We start from the raw sequence: 18,514 nt of genomic DNA, 5'->3' as shown, positions 1-18,514 counted from the left end.
GAGGAAGCAGCGCCGCCAGTCTGCCGTCCCGCTCTACCGTACCTGCAGCCTGGTGACGGAGTTGACGATGTTGCTGGTCCAGGCGGCCTCGACGCGCAGCAGCTCGCGCCGGGTCTCGGCGCTGAAGTAGCGCGGGCCCGCCGCGCCGCCGCCGGGCCCGGCGCCGCTGCTCTGCACGAGGAAGCAGCGCCGCCAGTCTGCCGTCCCGCTCTACCGTACCTGCAGCCTGGTGACGGAGTTGACGATGTTGCTGGTCCAGGCGGCCTCGACGCGCAGCAGCTCGCGCCGGGTCTCGGCGCTGAAGTAGCGCGGGCCCGCCGCGCCGCCGCCGGGCCCGGCGCCGCTGCTCTGCACGAGGAAGCAGCGCCGCCAGTCTGCCGTCCCGCTCTACCGTACCTGCAGCCTGGTGACGGAGTTGACGATGTTGCTGGTCCAGGCGGCCTCGACGCGCAGCAGCTCGCGCCGGGTCTCGGCGCTGAAGTAGCGCGGGCCCGCCGCGCCGCCGCCGGGCCCGGCGCCGCTGCTCTGCACGAGGAAGCAGCGCCGCCAGTCTGCCGTCCCGCTCTACCGTACCTGCAGCCTGGTGACGGAGTTGACGATGTTGCTGGTCCAGGCGGCCTCGACGCGCAGCAGCTCGCGCCGGGTCTCGGCGCTGAAGTAGCGCGGGCCCGCCGCGCCGCCGCCGGGCCCGGCGCCGCTGCTCTGCACGAGGAAGCAGTGCTGCCGCCAATCCACTGTCTCGCTCTCTTTCACGGTACGGAACATGGTCTGGTACACTTTTAGGGTCTCTGGACATTTTGTTAGCTCGGCGATGTTCATCTGGGGATAAAAACATTAGGTGTAAGTTTAAAACCCTGTTCATCAGCCTCATTCGATAGGATATCTCCAATTCCATATACACCGTGAAATTTTAGTGGTTGTTTTCCCGCGGCAGGGCGATTTGCTATCGGTAGTACTTTCGAATTATGATAGACAAACAAATAAATAAACAGTTTTCCAAAAAAAAAAATTACAAAAAAATTACCTAAACTCGAACAAGCGAAAAACAATAGTAACACACTAAAACTGCAAGTCGACGACAGTTCCCGATATTGTAAACAAATAAACAAGCACATGTTACTTTTTTAAACTGTGTAACAGGCTAGAGTCCTTTACTGTTTGACAACTGAAATTAAAATTTACTTAGACTGTTCCTTCACGATTAACAGTTGAAATAAAACCTTTTTATTAGCTTGATGATTGCCATTACGTTGTGTCAACTTTGGTAAATCGAATAATTACATCCTCTTCGCTTGATATGATAACAGATCCTGTCAATGTCATCACTGCTATTTCTAGTAAAATGGATCGACATTACGAATATTCTAATTCAGAGTACGTCGCGATGGTGCAGCTGTACGCTAGGGCTAACTACGACTCCCACGCCGCCCGGCGACTTTACGCGGAATCGGACCATTTACAGTCGCTGCGTCTTCGGGGGATTTTAAACCCCCAAGTTCCACACGGACGAACAATTGTCGCCGCAACACAGCGGCTGCTTAACCACGGGCAGTTTCAACGCCAGCACAGCATGCACAGGGCAGAGGTGATTGTGTACGTCGTACGTTGAACGTGGCGGATTGCAGTTCGAACAATTATTGCGGTATCGGGAAGTTTAAGTGTTTGTTTAAGTTTTTGATCATTAAAAGCTTGATCTTAACTTGTTATGTTTACTTTTAAGGATCTGCAAACTAACTGCACGTAAAATGTGTGAAGGAAAAATAAATGGAACTACTTTTTAGGTTATTTTGTTCCATTCACTCAAAAGAATTAGGTAGGTACTACTGCAGTGCTACTACTGGTGTTAGGTCACTTTCGAGTTTCGTTCGACATATTTATAAATCTGGCATTTCTTAACATTATTTAAATAAAAGATTACACATCGACTGTATATCGATAGCAGAATCATTTCGTTGCGGGAAAACAACCACTAAAATTTCACGGTGTATAGGCCACGTGCATAAACTATAGGGGGCAGCATAGGAGCCGGGGCATTTCACGCCAAGCGGGCAGCGAAAAAAGTGTCGGATCATAGAATTTGCTGAAATTTGGAATAATTATACTACTCGATATTCTAAAAATACGCATTTTTTTTTATTTGGCACCGTTTCCGGTTTGGAACCATTTAAAAAATGGACGAAATTTGAGGAGAGCATTTTACAAAAGCTGATGCAGCTATTATTCAATAAACTGAAAATAAGTTTAATATTGGTTTGTATACAATTTTAGTTGCTTTTTCTTGTAGTTATAACAATTTAGATTTTTTTTATTTTTTTCATACAAAAAACCGGAAATGAAAATTTCAAGTCGAATTTATATAAAGTTCGGAATTTTTCAAAAAATGAAGCTTTTATCGCCGACTGTACTTTTTTTTCAGTTATGTGCTCAATTCTGCGAATATATTTTATGGCCACGATGATGGGCTGATGTCATAATATATTCTTAGGGGTCATCCATTAATTATGTCACACGTTTAGGGGGAGGGCCGGTCAAGAAAATGTGACATATTGTGACATGGGGGAGGGGGGAGACACAAACTTTGTGACGTCACTTTAACTTCATCAGTAACCGAAAATGTATTTAAATTATTTAGTTCGCTGTACATTTAAATAACAAGTTTTTAAAACGAAAATAGTTTTTAATCGTTTAATTTTCTTTCCTGAGCAGTTTTGGGTTATAAAATTACTAATATTTATATCGTCAAAAATATTTTGATAAAATATTAATAATACTTAGGTACTTACTTAATTCGATTTGGCGATTTCGTAGAAAAAATGTGACGTCACACTAGGGGTTTGCCAAATGTGACCAAGTGTGACAAGGGGGGGGGAGGTGTCAAAAAACCTAGAAATTGGTGTGACGTAATTAATGGATGACCCCTTATACATTAAAAACGACCCGCTTCGCACGGGTTAACAAAATTATACATAAACCGTCCTCTTGAATCACTCTGTCTATTTAAAATACACAGGGACAAACAACGGGAAGCGACTTTGTTTTAACCTATGTAGTAATGTCATTAAAAATATTGCATTGTCATTGGTTTTTCATAAATATGCCAAATTTTAACTCAATGTAAAACCAACAAATAGTCAACGTTTGCAAATGTTGAAGACAGATCGAAAAGATACATATTTCCATCGCCAGTTAAATAAAATAATGTGGAAATGTTTACACTTGTATTATTTGTACTTCAACTTTACCTCTTTTCTGTGGACATTAGAGGCAACAAACCCTAATTAGGGTTCCGTACCCAAAGGGTAAAATGGGACCCTATTACTAAGACTTCGCTGTCCGTCCGTCCGTCCGTCCGTCCGTCCGTCTGTCACCAGGCTGTATCTCACGAACCGTGATAGCTAGACAGTTGAAATTTTCACAGATGATGTATTTCTGTTGCCGCTATAACAACAAATACTAAAAACAGAATAAAATTAAGATTTAAATGGGGCTCCTATACAACAAACGTGATTTTTGACCAAAGTTAAGCAACGTCGGGAGGGGTCAGTACTTGGATGGGTGACCGTTTTTTTTGCTTTTTTTTTGTTTTTTTTTTTTGCATTATGGTACGGAACCCTTCGTGCGCGAGTCCGACTCGCACTTGCCCGGTTTTTTCTAATTAATCCTAATGAAGGGGTACTTCTTTTACATATTAGCCTATTTCATAAAATGATTGAATAAATGCACAAAAGCTGTTAACTATTGTCCACAGAAGAGACAACTTTTGTTCTAAAATCAGCGTATGATCCGTAAATAGCATCTTATGAAATAAATAACTTCATAGAAGTTATTATTAACCGGAATTCACGGTGAACTTGCATTACGGAGCGTATGGCTGACCGTTACGCGTTTTGCGCCGTCTATATCCGAATTATTCGACAATTCCTACAAAACGGTTGAGGATCGGGAAAAATGCCCTGAACATGATTTGTCTCAAATTGTATGCTCTACAATCTTCATTTATATGTAAAAATCATTGGAGCTATAGAAACCTTGTTATTCGTGATAAAGCAATTTTTGTGACCTTTGACCTTGAATAAACTCCGGCGCGAATACGAGGTTTTCTGTGACTTTTAACGTAACTTATAGACCGCCGAAACGAAGGTGTAGTTATACGAGTTTCCAGCTTATTATTTGTCATTCCAGGGTCAAAACCTTTATTTGACTAGGTAACTAAGGAATCGCCAGTACAACGCTCAGACCGGCACGTTTGCACTTTAGTTCATGTATCTCCGAAACTAATGCAGATCCCATTCTCAAACTTTCCATGTATTTTTGATGGACTATAAGCTACATTTCGAGGTAAAAATAAAAATTTTGAAAAATACCGAACTTTATATAAATTCGACTTGAAATTTTCATTTCCGGTTTTTTGTATGAAAAAAATAAAAAAAATCAAAATTGTTATAACTACAAGAAAAAGCAACTAAAATTGTATACAAACCAATATTAAACTTATTTTTCAGTTTATTGAATAATAGCTGCATCAGCTTTTGTAAAATGCTCTCCTCAAATTTCGTCCATTATTTAAATGCTTCCAAACCGGAAACGGAGCCAAATAAAAAAAAAATAAAAAAATGCGTATTTTTAGAATATCGAGTAGTATAGTTATTCCAAATTTCAGCAAATTTTATGACCTGACACTTTTTTCGCTGCCCGCTTGGCGTGAAATGCCCCAGCCATCAGATTTATGGCGCGAAGCTTAAATGTGTCATTTATGCTTCCGATGTAGCCCACAAGATGGCAGAACCTACCATGCACAAGGAAATGTATCGACGAGAACGGTAGATGGTAGCACTTGCTTTGGCAATGTACAGTACATGTGCACATATGTTTCCGATTCAGGCCACAAGATGGCAGACCCCCCAACGCGCACGGTCCATATATGCAATTAATCGTTCCGAGTCTTTCCATCGTGTGTTCCTTACCGGGGGAACATCGAACAGCATGACGTCGGTGCCCTTGAGCAGCAGGAACTTGGGCCGGTAGGTCTGCCACGGCTGCGCGCCGCACAGCACGCCCTCGTGCACCCACCCCATGTACTCGATGCGCTCGCCCACGGCCAGCTGCCGGTTGAACAGCTTCATCTACGGCAGAACAAATAATAGTAAGTAAGTATTTCTTTGCAAAGAATAAGTAGGTACAATAGTGTCTTAGGTGGTAATTTACAATTGGTTGCTTATTCTGCTATTTGTACTGTACAGGTTGTACTAGCATGCAAAAATCTTAAAACTACTACAAATCTGGCTGTATATCTTCAGAGAGGAAATCTTTTACACTGTAATAGCTTTTTCACCACACCAGCTTGGAAAGGCTTACTTTGCACTTCGAAAACTGATAGCAAAGTTGCATTTTATTCACATGTGAGGCAAAGTAATCAAATGTAAATTTTGAGTTGTCTTCTTATGTTTGCTGGTAGGATTGACTTTTAAATGATGATTTTGGATGATAAATATTTAATTATATTCATTTGGATTTGATTTGGTTTGATTTTGTTTGATATTTTACATTTAATATTTGCTTCAAGTTGGTGTGGTGAAAAATTTTGTGTTTCACTCGGGGGCAAATTATGTTTAACCCTCGTGCTTTGAAACCCTTGCAACGCTCAAGATTCCATTTTTCGAATTCCATCAATTTTGGAATCTTTCGCTTGCTCGGGTATCAATATTACCACGAGCGGTTAAACAACAACTTTGCCCCCTTGTAAAACAAATAACTATTATCAATTTATCAGTCAATAGCTTCATTAATTTATTTCTAAATCTATGTACAGGTAGTTCTCTTAACGTTTTTGGTAGTTTGTTAAAAAGTTTCATGCACATAACAAAACAGTGATTAGAATATAGTGCTGTCCTGGGAACACAGTTATGAACCAGCCTTCTAGGATCCCGTTGATTTCTAGTAGAGGCGCTTTCAGCTAAATACCAACTCGCCGCTTTGGACTCAGTGGAGCGCAGAGCCAGGAGGATGATTGGCGACAAGAAGCTAACGGCTAAGCTTCAGTCTTTGGCCCATCGGCGGAAAGTCGCCAGCCTGTCGGTATTCTATAGGTTGCACTTCGGGGAGTGTGCCCAAGAGCTACACGAGCTTATTCCACCGTCCCCATTCTACCATCGGACTTTTAGACGCACGGCCGGTTTCCATCCTTACTTGGTAGATATTCCACCAATTCGCACGAAGCGCTTTGCTTCTACTTTCCTTATGCGCACTGCCAAGTAATGGAATTCCTTGCCGGCGTCTATATTTCCGTGGTCTTATAACCCTTCAAATCAAGAGTGAACAGGCACCTTCTGGGCGAGCTCGCTCCATCGTAGCCCACGTCTACGCCTCGGCTAGTCTGTGGCCATGAGTAAGCCCATTCATAATAAAAAAAAAGAGGCGCTTTCAGCTGTGGTAATAGGGTTGCAATAGGGAGTATTACTGCAATGGTCTGCCAGAGTGCAGCACTTATGTTTAGTAAATCATAGAGTAACTTATACATACTAGGTGTACAATGCAAGCATCGCACATTTCTCGCGTCAGCATTAAATATAATGACTTTATAATAATTGCTGTAGTTGCGATTACGCCATACATCGATTTATGAATTAGTTTACGTTTATACGTGCTCCTAGTACTCATATACCTTAGTTTTCAATAAATACATATACCGAAATCAGTCTTTCCATCAAGATTGCAATCAACCATCAATAATCATATCAACTCAGATGAACTATCCGTACACTAGGCCTTACAACAGTTTTTTGACAAGTTTTTACTATCAAAGGCGGTTTGTTTACAGGTGGCCCACCGCAAAACGCGAAAATCGAAATTTCGTTATCTGCCTCTCTATCGATCGAATAAGCAAGAGTGATAGAGAGGAAGAAACCGAACTTTCGTATGTCGTGTTTCACGGCATGTGATTGAGTTAGTGACGCCCTCTACGCAAAGTTTCGCGTAATATTACCTATTGGCTTACACACTTCTTTAAATGTACGGTCATGAGACCTGATGATGCTCTTGGACCCATAGATCGGAATAGGTAATTGTAGTATTTTATGCAACAGTTTTATAAGAGGGGTCAAAAAATGTGAGTGGCGTGGGTAACAATGTGAGCCGAAGGCGAACATTGTTAATAAATACGCCATGAGCATTTTTTGACTACTTATACAACGTTGCATACAATGCTTTTTCTATGAGTAGGCAATTATTAAATAAAATACAAAAAATTATAAACAAAATTTTATTTATGAAAATGTCAATGTAAATTTTGTATAGTAGGTATTACTATTATGTATGTAGCTCTTGTCTGCGACAAGCACCCATTATACCAAATATTACTGCAACCTGTAACAAGAAAAAGGAGAGTTAAATAATATTCAGTTTCAATGCAAAAATATAAAATGTACATAAATATAGCTCGTTGTACTGTGTACCCTATAAATGTGTATCAAAAATTTTTATAACATATACCAACCTTGCTTAAAAGATAGATCTGATCCGGTGCTTCCAATTAGTCTTTGAAAATACACCAAAGACGTTTTCAGAGAATGACGAAGTTTTGTGCTCCAATCTTCACGCCATACACTTCTCATAAGATTTGTCGTATAGGTGCTGAGATTTAGTACTTAGGCAACAGATTTTCGGTCGCTGCTTGTGCTGCAGCGGATATTTCTTCAGGTGTACAAACAATGTAATCCTCTTTGTCCATTTTCAACACTTTTTATGAACGCAAAACAAATAGTAACGCAAAGTACTCAAAGAACAAGAAATTACCGGGAAAGGCGGGAAACGAGAAACAAACGAGTAATGTCTATGGTTATGTTTTTTTTAAAGCCGTTACACACTACCGCACCGCACCAGGGTCGTGGTGCTGTAGGGTATAAAAGTATTTTTATTATGTTGGTAGCAATAAACTCAGTACAAATTTGTTTCTTTTTTAATAAAAACCGTATGCATTCAATCGTTTGTCACGTTGGTAGCAATGTACCGGTATGTGGCACCTGCTACCCCGCACTAGCTTGCCGTATCGTAATGTCTCTAAAACGACACAAGTGCTTTTTTGGGCAATAGACTATAGACTTTTAAGGAGTGTTAATAATGTATGCCCTTATATGTTCGTTCGTGACTATGTAAATGACAGATAAAAGTACCCGAGTAGAAAAAACGTTTTACAGTACATCTGGTGCTACATTACGACACCGGTGCTATAATAAGCACATTACGTAACTCTGTCGAAAAATTAAAGGGCCATATGTAAAACCTATTTTTTTTGTAAATAATTATTACGCATTAACGCGATCGCACTCAGTCAGCCACTTGTCTATGTGGTAAAACGAGGAAAAAGATTACGATACGACTCGAAGATATTTAAAATTTGAAACGGCAAGTTATAACGCCTGATATATACTGATACATCTGATCAGCAGTTTTTTTTTTCTAAAAACAACTAATGCAACGACTCGGCAATGTAAAAAAAGGCCGTCATAAAAAGTAACGTAAATTAAATACAGGTGAATCACTTCTAGCCTGAACATTACATATACATATAGTTAGTCTGTCAAGCTGGATATACGTATCAATGTAAAGCAAACTAAACTATGGTATGCCTAGGAAACGAACAAAAAGCAGCAATGTACATCGAACAACGATGAAATGTAAACAAAATAGTTCCACAGATAAGATATACATGACACGCGATTTGCGAAGCATTCAAACGTGGTGTTGCTAACCCGCGATTTTTCAAATTTGCCGCCCTTTTCTACTGACAAGATTTGCTTGAACAAGTATACATTAATTTTCAACCCCACACCATGATAATATACACTTTATGGTTATTAGGATAAAGCTGAAAGTCCATATACCTGTAGATTGGTGAGGCCGACGATGTTGTCCGATATGCTCTTGAGCCACTGCGACAGCGCCGCGGGGTCCTCCGCGTGTATGACGCCCGTCGTCATCTGTGGCCGGGCGCCGCGCACCTGACAATGTAAGTGGATGGCTTCATTCCTTGAATCTCAAGGACTGGATACCAGGTCAGCAAAACATTTAAAACTCTAAATTTAAAACTCCAAGGTCGCTTTTTGGATGGCCAAATCAGGTCTATCACACTCGAGAAGTTCGTTAACGTTACCCTCGAATGGTACAAGAGATAATCAACATTGACTAAGTCTTGTCGTGAAGACTAGACTGCTGTTAATGGTACATAATATTTTTATTAAAAATATATTAAAAAAGTTTATTCATTCTTACTTCAAAAGCACCCGGCCTCAGCTTGTCCGTTCCGAAGACATATCTTGTGACATATCCCATCATTAAAGGTACTGAAAACAAAAACAATCATGATTAGTCTTTATTGGTACCGATTTCCAATAGTCAAGGTTAACGTATGTATTAGCCGCCGTGTCGCCGAAATAACTTTTTAGCTTGTAAGATTTTACTACTGTATGTATGTTAGTTTGTAAGGTATGTATCTATGGGCCTTAGTTGCCTGATAATAAATGATATTTGATTTGATTTGATTAGGTGGTTTTCACACTGGTGCCCAAACACATACCCGAAACTACGTCTTTCCACTCCTTAGCTCCCTGCGTGTGGTCGGCCCCTAGTCGGTCGGACGCCACCGACGACGGCCGCGAGCGGAGCGAGCCTGCCGCGCTGCCGGGCCGGGAGCTCTCCTCCTCCCCCCACGCCGTCTGGAATGATTATACGACAGTCAGTGACAGGTTTTATTAGCAGAAAATTATTCGATAAAAACGAACATTTTAACAGTGACAAATTGTTTAGTACAAGCAATGTTTAGGGCCAGTTGCACCAACCACAGTTACCAGACTGATCAACATCACTCAGTAGTGAACTGTGGAACTTCCCATACAATAAAATTTTGCGTACGCTGTAACGGTGATACATGATTGTAAATGGTTAGAAGACTAAATAACAGGTCTTAGACGGAATATCAGTACTCAGGCTCAAGATCTATGAGAGTGTAAAAGATCGAAGACATCGTATGGTGCGTAAAGCGTCAAATTTTACAAAAAAAACAGCTGCATTAATATTTCTATAAAACGTAACACAGCAACTGTTGTCAACGGACCAAAGCATATCCATACTAATATTATAAATGCGAAAGTGTGTCTGTCTGTCTATCTGTGTGTTACCTCTTCACGCTTAAACCGCTGAACGGCATATAGTTTGAGTCCCGGGAAAGGACATAGGATACATTTTATGTCGGAACTCAACCCTAAAGAGGATGAAAAGGGGTGAAAAAATGAGAAAACTGAGCATTCCCTGTTAATTGGTGTAAGCAATTATTGCCATTAGATTTTATCCAGGCACTGTACTTACTCTTTCTAATTAAGTACTACTTATTCCATGCAGACGAAGTCACGGGCAAAGGCATATAACATATAATTACCTGCCATCCGCCATTGGTCTGTTCAGCCTTCTCATTGCAATTGGCATCGACGGGTTTGCCGTGCAGGGACGGGTGCTCGTCGCCCGTACTGCTGTCTGTATCCGATGCACCGTCCGCTGGAAATTACGGATATAATAGAGTACAAATAGTAATGCGGGAAGTAATAATCAGTAGAAATTTTAGATTCTGAAAACGCCATCAGTCATTGTCCGAGGTTGCCGTCAAAGGGTTTCGTTTGGGCGGCAGTCAAAGGAACGCCAGCGGCATAAGCAGTGTTAAGTACCTATGAGACATTCGGATTTACCGCGGCAACATGACGGCTGCGGCGCGGCTATTTACTTATACATCATAGGATAGGAACACCAGAGGCAAGAGCAGTGAGCGAGTGAGAGTTCCTATGGGTAAACACCCATAGAAACATACATGCAGGTAGTCGGAATTCAGATTTACCACTCAAGGGTAAAAGCTCACTGCTGATGCCAAGTCTTTATGCCAATATTTCTGGCATGCCGTCAGCGGCATAAATTCAAAGATATTGACTGCCTGTGACCCGAGAGACGCATATTCTCTGATCGTAGGCCCTTTTAACAAAAAGCTGAAAAAACGTGTTATTGACTATGAACGTAGCGCTGGCAGTGAAAGCGATAAATGTTAAGGACGTATCACATCAAGACAGTGTGTACTGAAACTACTGAACCTTGAAAGGCCGACCAGTCGGTAATGATCGTCAAGGCATGAATGAGGCCTGCGTCCTGTAGTATAATAACATAGCCACATCTTCCTGTTACCAAGCTGGCCCCGTAGACAACATGCCAATTGCTAACGCGCTCCTTAGCGAACGAAACGCAAATGTCACTGTCACACTAAATATGAAAGAGTGATAGAGAGACACTAAGCGATTCGATGGCGAAGCGCAAGTGATGTCACCTTGGCTAGGCCACCTGTAGCGTACTTGCCACCCCTATAATCACGGCGAAAGTGTCCGGAGGTAGTGCAGTACCTTGTTTCTGTAGAAAAGGCGTGGCTGCCCGGTAGTGCTTAACCGTCAAGACGACAATATCACCCGCGTTCCTTAGAATGGTGACCGCATCATCGTGTGAGCAGGCTGTGATGTACTCGCCGTTCACTGTATAAAAAGGAAAATATACTTTAGTATTTTATTTACAGTAAAAAAACGATTAAAGGCACATAGAATACAGGCACAGGCTAAATGCATTTATAAATGGAAATTGTACACGGTAGTATTGCATGCAAGACCATATTGTTTCCTACATTATTTCATTTACTTAGTGGAGTGCAAACTTAAGCAGCAAACTGCTTTAGGTAGCTTACTACCTACTTAAAATTGTTTTTTCATAATCATACCCATAATTCATTTCATACAGTAGCGATCAAAAGTATTTTGACAAACGAACTTCTTTCAATATGTTTCAAGAAGCTTTTAAGACATTGATTAAATTATCAAAAATTCATTTGGAAAAACTAATATGTTTCATACAATACCAAAGTTATTATCATTGTCAAAATACTTTTGGTCGCTACTGTAATTATAAATAGGACACACATTAGTTTAAGTTTATACTTTCAAAATTTAAAGCAAAAACATAAAAACCGATTTTAGGCAGCTCGCCAAGTCACACTCATCGATTAATGAGAATGGCGGAGTTGGGGGGTGAATAAAAAAGCAATTGAATCGAGAACAGTCTCTTTTAAAGATGTTTAAAATTCCTATCTCGTATAGAAACAATTGCGAAACTATTGTGACCTCATTTGGCCAAGATACTAGTTGAGCAATTAGAAGTCTGTCTGGGCTTGATTGCCCCCAATTAGACCAGACGTCCTGCCTAATTCAATATAACTAGGAGGCAATTTGCATTTGAAAAGTCTGAGAGCTTCTCAGTTTAAACTTGTTAAAAAAGTTGGAATTGGAAAATAGTAGGCTGAAATTGGAAAAGCTTAAAATATTCATAACTTGTAACAAGCAAAAGTGCGGAGCAGACTCGTTTTGATGGAAATATTATGTAGTAACTTCTAGTGGCTCTTTAGAATATAATTCAATACAGAATCGCGGTTTCACGATATCGGTAGGTTTCACAAACAATTTTTTTTCTCAGCGTTCTAGGTACATTTGCAGGCTAATTTATGTACTGTGACAGCCAAGTTAACAAGTGCGGCGAGTAGTTTGTAAAAAACTTGACCGTATTATTATTAGGTATTAGTTCGTCATCTGGGTCCTAATCGGCCTAAAGTCAGATGAAAGAGACTCAAAAATCAAGGGTAAACTAACGAGTTTTTATTAGTGACGCAGCCGCGGTGTACTCGTATTACCTGAATGATCTCAAGCGCGCTAGACTAGACTAGAGTATGTAAGCTTAGACTTACCAGCAGACGCTACGAGCCTTTAGCCTCTGCTCAAAAAACGGAATGTTAAACAAAATATCCTCACCTTTAATAACTGCATCACCAACAAATAACTGCCCTGTTTGGTCCGCCGCCTGGTCCTTGTATATCTTGGATATGAGGATCGGCAACTTGTGTTCCGCTCCGCCCTTTATACTAAGTCCAAGGCCGCCAACCTTCTGCCGGGTTATTTGAACCATACGCTCCTGGAAATAAGAGTGATTATTTAATAACATTTAAGCAATTATTCATTCAAGCATTCAATAAGATGTTGTTCTTGTCTGTCCTAGGGAAACCCAGAGGTGCATAGGGCCACCACAAGATCCTTCCACGCCTTCCTGTCTTGAGCAACCGCCATGGCCTCATTCCAGCTCAGTCCTACGGCTGTCAGCGTTCTCTACACTGCGCCTCCAGGTGTGCACAGGGCCTTTGCGGGCTCGCTTCCCGCCCTGAGGCCGCCATTTCTTGGGCGATCGGAGGTTATCGGCGCATACTCCACAAATCCTGATTTCTTATAGTCTTCGGCCAGAATATGCGGATTCAATAAGATACAGAAGATAAATAGGAACTAACCCTAGCATGAGGCACATTCTTGTCCCGCACGGGAACAACAACAGGTACTTCTCGTTGCACCGTCACTGCGTCCATACTGAGCACGAGACGCGCAGGCCGCGGCCGCGACTTGCCGTCCGACACTTGCACCATGCCCACACGGATCTGAAAGTATGGACACTTAGTTTATTAAATGTGATTTATTAAAAAAAAATAGCATTTTTTTTAAAACGGAGCCCTTACCATTTGTGGGTGTGTCTGTGTTGCTACAATTTCCTTCGAGACTAGTGGACTGATTGAGTTGAAATTTGATACCTATCCATACATATATAATTAAAGTTAATTTAAAAATTTTTTTTTTTGTTAGTGACCCAAAGATGAATGCATTTATTTTTTACATTTAGCTGCCCACAAGCCTAGAAAAGGACTTCATGTTATTGTATTTTGGATCCATTGTCTGACAAATAAAAATTGTAGTCTTGGTACTTTTGGCTGAGAGCAGCTAATGTTATAAGAATGTGTTAACTGTTATACAACAATAGCTAACATATTTCTTTGATAAGAAAAATAGTTTACAGTAATGTCTCTCTCATAACAAAATACCAGACAATGCCATTAACCATTAGCATTATCTGGAGATACATTATTTATTTATTTATTTTTTCTTTTTTAATATGGACAAAAATTTATTACATTAAAACAATCATAAGTATATACATAGGCAAAGGGTTAGGTAATACATATGTGGGTAGGGTAGAAAAGGGGTTTCAATCGATGTGTGGAAGGGCGGCACCGTCGTCGAACCCAAGCCACCTGGCGGTCGACTTAAAACGGTGGCGTGTGCCTCGGATACACATGCTGGTGGCGCGTATAACGGCGATACTGATCCTACATCTCAGCCAGCCCAGTATGGTGCTTAGAGAACGGTTCCACCGTTGAGATATGGTTTCTGCCATATGTTTTATAAAGGAGGACATTTGGGGTGCATAGACGCTGTCAACAGATGTTACAAGTGGGGTGAACGTTGCATGTCGCATTTCACAGGCCGTGGAATATTTTCTCTGCTTTTCGTCTTCAGCTGATTTTAGTACAGATGTGACGGGTCGTGAGAGGTAAGAAGGAGCGTCAGTGTCGACGACACGGATATCAAACAACGCCTCCCTCTGCGCATCCCAAACGCCACGAGAAGATAGATCTGCACGTAGGCCGCAGTCATTTTCCGAGATTATTGGTTCTTTTGTTACGTTGCCCCACGCGTGTTGACAAAGTTCACAGAATAAGTCTCTAATCTCATTGTGCCGCCTTGTGATTAGGCCTCCAGTTTTACAGCAGAGCGCGTGGTCGATGTTGAAGCTGCCGTTGCCACAGCCGTCGCATGATTGCGGCATGGCGTTTGGTGTTCTATGGTAGCGTATTGACAGCGCATCTCTGAATTCGTATGGGGATAGATCGAAGTGATCTTTTTTTGTTGGAATAACCGAGAGCCAATTTGAGGCCTTCGTTTTCATCTTGGCTGCGATGGATCTCTCGATTGCTCGTTTTTTGTTAGGTGTAAATTTTGCTAGGGTAGATTCTAGAAGTTTATTATCAAGGTCTTCTTTTTCTTTGCGGCCATCTTTGCGAGCATCTTTTATGAATGTATAGTGATCTGAAAGAACAATCTCTTTATTTTCGATAAGGGCTTCCGTGAGAGCTGTGCAGCTTTTTTTCGAAATTTCATTTTTAATTAGTAGCATTAAAAGGGTCGCTAATAGCCAAACCGCCTTTATTTATAGGTAGGGAGAATAGGTCGGCTTCAATAGGGGAGACGTCACTTCCAAAGAGCGTTGGGAGGAAGATAGTGCGTAGGGCATGTGTTAGTGGTTCAAAGAATTCGTGGGAGTTTTTCAGGACACGTAGTAAGTATGACCATTTGAATTGAATTGCTTTGGTGAGGGCAGTGTAGGCAGCTTGCGGAGAATCCTTGCAGATAAGAGATATTTTTTCAACGGTGGAGACGAATTTATTTACATTATTTTTTATGAAATCCTCTTTTCCTTCACCAATGTAGCTTCCCAGGAAGCGAGATCCGGTGACAATAGTGAGATTAGTACCCTTGAAGATCTGATGAGCTATTTGTTTGTCAGATTCAGATACTATGAGCAATGTCTTTTTGGCTTGCGGAAAGTAGCCAAAGGATGGTCCTGTCATATTTATATTGTTCCACCAATTTCGTAGATTTTTTAGACTACCCTGTGCTGAGGAATCGTCTGCATACCAAGATTGTATGGTATTTTCATCTTTCATTTTGTTTATGATGGGCAGAGTTGCAAGGGCATACAGAGGCATGGCCAGTGGGTCTCCTTGAGTTACCCCTTCTCTGCTGTATAGTCTCATGTCGGAATCGCGAATAACCAGTTCCGCGTGACCATTGTATGTATTATACAGAAACCGGGCGCAGTGTGGCCAATATATTCTTGCTTACCAAAGAGCCAGTTGTCTATTGACAGCATTAAATGCATTATTTGCATCAACAAGAAGCATTCCCCAGTTTGAGTTAGGTTGACAATTATTTTGAAAGATGTCATTCATTGCGTGTATTGCACCTTCAATGCCGCTACTGAGGCCACTACAGAGTTGTGACTGGCCACATGCTTCCGTTACTTCGGAGCCGGTAGCTAAGATCATACATTTTGATAAGATTCGACGCAAACATTCGCCGATGCCGATGGGTCTCACTCCTGGGGATTTATCTAGGGCTACGAGCATTATCTTGTTACACAACTTTTTTTTATCCAAATTATATTTTTTATTTTTATTATTTTATTGTGGGACATACCACATTATTACAATCTATATTTTTTTTCTTTTTTTTTTCTTGTTCCTGATTATAATTGAAATTAGGTACAAATTTTTCAATACAATACAAATCTTACAATTTACAATACAATACAATACAAATCTATAAATTGTAAATACAAATGTCAATCACAACCATGGTAACACATTGGACCGGCAATCCAAGGATATGGGTTCGAGTCCCACATTGGCCAGAGTTGATTATCATTGATTTTTTCATTGTAATTGACATCTGTACTTTCAATTTATAGATTCTTAATTCAATTTTCGATTTTGCCAGAATGATATCTATGAGGAGTCAATGGAACTCTTTAATTAATATAACAGGCACATTAATGGCTATACTAAAATGTATAGTGTATTAAAATAACACTTCATGAAATTTATAAGCAGTAAAATATGTAGAAGTTTGCCATTTATGTAGGAGAAACAAACATAAATTCTAATTGGATATTTCTTAGATATTGGCTTTGTAAAGTGAACACTTGCAGCCAGTGTACACTTCAAAACTGGCCATATGGATCTACCCTATCAAAGTAATTGAGTTTCATATGTTCACAATTTAAAGATTTATAATATACCTACTACAAGGGTCTCAAAAAAATCTTGAAGTACTTTATACTAAAGCCTAAGGAGCCCATTCCCATTTGTCGTATGTCGGGCCCAGATTTTAATTGAATATCCCAGTGGCAAAGAAAATTGATGTTGGGCGAGTGTGAGCAGCTTCATATAAAATGTTCTGCTACTGGGACATCCAATTAAAATCTGGGCTCAACATCCGGCAAGTGGGAACAAGCTCTAAAATTTTGGATATAAATCTGCACTTATAGATGATGTTAATCTGAAGCCTGCCTGAAAATCTAAATTTCTTAACCTGCCTCTTTTTTGTACCACATTGATTGATTGCTTTTGCCTATTTACAAATAATTACAAACTGAGAGTTTTAAAATACTTTGTGGTAACTGCTATTATTACATTTGAATTATGTTTTTATTTAATTTTTGGTTTTAATTAATATTCATGATTTTTAAAATACCTAGGTATATGTTTTTAATTATAATTTATTTCACCCCATTTAAATATAATATTAAGTTAAAAGTTATAATTAAGACTTACCTTGTCATCTTTATTTTCTTCAATTGGCGTCATCATGTTAAAACAAGAACACCATAACAAAATAACAATTATTTAGATAATTTTCAACACTTTTTAGAAAATTCTGATTCCGTGCCCATGTTCGTAGCTTCCTCTCATTACTTTATCTAACTTACGTTGATATTATTGTCAGAAAGTCATCTTCAATGATCCTCGAGGCTTTTTCTAATGATTTCATTAATTATTTACGAGTAACACATTTATAACACGAAAAACAGGTCACTGGCTTACGATAAATCAATATAAGTGACTGGCACCAAAACAACACATAAATTACGGTTTTTTAAATATTTGCCACTTAGACATCCTCGTTAATCTACTCTAGGTGTTTGCTAACGATGTTGTTGATCTGATAGACATTGTTTACTTAGTAAAAACAATCATTATGACCTATTATTAAATAGAAATCCCTACTCTACAATACGAATGCGATGGAGCGAGCAAGACTAGTATCACTAGCATGAGCATAGTGATGTATGTAACGCGCTTGAAGCGTTTTTTAAAATTACTTAACCACAAGCATGTAATGTCAACTAACGGTCTAACAATTTTGCTTTCATGTTCCAAAGGTTTCAAAGTCAGACTTGGCCGACCATGGATGGACATTCAACATTTGTTCAACATTTAAAATTCAAAAATGTATTGTATAAGCACCATAAGCACTTACAGACGGGCGTACCGTACCGCGACCTTGGTCTGGTCCGCATATCTCTTTCTCGCTCTCACTCTATTAGCATCGTTACTCGCCGACAGATGTCGCTAGTCTCGCGTTACAGTTGGCAGCATCGCTGCTGTTCGTGATGGTTGCGCTTACGCCGCTGACCGGTAGATGTCACTGATTGCATTTTAGCCTAATGCACTGCAATTAATTTCTTGCGGTTTCAGTCTTATAAGTGCAAGCGCTTATAAAGCATGTCGTACGTTGTTACATTTTTTGCGGTTCTGGAACCGCTAGAAAATAATCGCAGTGCGTTCTGCCTTAGATGGTGCTATCATTTCCCGTAACTTAATAGGCCTCACCACATCACATAGCTAGTAAGTGCTTGTACTGCTTGTCTTTATCAGTCTATCGTGCAATTGAAAGTAATTCCCATGTATAATAGCTATATTGTCGGTACCAAAAAATACTTTCCGCCTTGG

At 40.3% G+C, this 18,514-nt stretch overlaps 1 protein-coding gene across 1 annotated transcript in view; it reads right to left on the bottom strand.

The window, feature by feature from the left end:
- LOC134680309 (gamma-1-syntrophin) overlaps nt 1-17,815 on the bottom strand; it is a 38,728-nt gene extending 20,913 nt beyond the window's left edge. The window contains exons 1-10 of the mRNA XM_063539419.1: nt 17,336-17,815; nt 13,403-13,546; nt 12,876-13,035; nt 11,430-11,555; nt 10,430-10,545; nt 9,572-9,710; nt 9,268-9,338; nt 8,880-8,996; nt 4,965-5,123; nt 574-819 (exon numbers count right to left, since the gene is read on the bottom strand). Of these exons, the coding sequence (XP_063395489.1) occupies nt 574-819; nt 4,965-5,123; nt 8,880-8,996; nt 9,268-9,338; nt 9,572-9,710; nt 10,430-10,545; nt 11,430-11,555; nt 12,876-13,035; nt 13,403-13,546; nt 17,336-17,371 (1,314 nt within the window). The 5' untranslated portion in view covers nt 17,372-17,815. The remainder of the gene's footprint in view (nt 1-573; nt 820-4,964; nt 5,124-8,879; nt 8,997-9,267; nt 9,339-9,571; nt 9,711-10,429; nt 10,546-11,429; nt 11,556-12,875; nt 13,036-13,402; nt 13,547-17,335) is intronic.
- Nucleotides 17,816-18,514: the final 699 nt, after the last annotated feature.

This window comes from Cydia fagiglandana, chromosome 3 (genome assembly GCF_963556715.1).
Source record: "Cydia fagiglandana chromosome 3, ilCydFagi1.1, whole genome shotgun sequence".
Lineage (NCBI taxonomy): Eukaryota > Metazoa > Arthropoda > Insecta > Lepidoptera > Tortricidae > Cydia > Cydia fagiglandana.
This window is presented reverse-complemented; position numbering and strand designations above follow the sequence as displayed.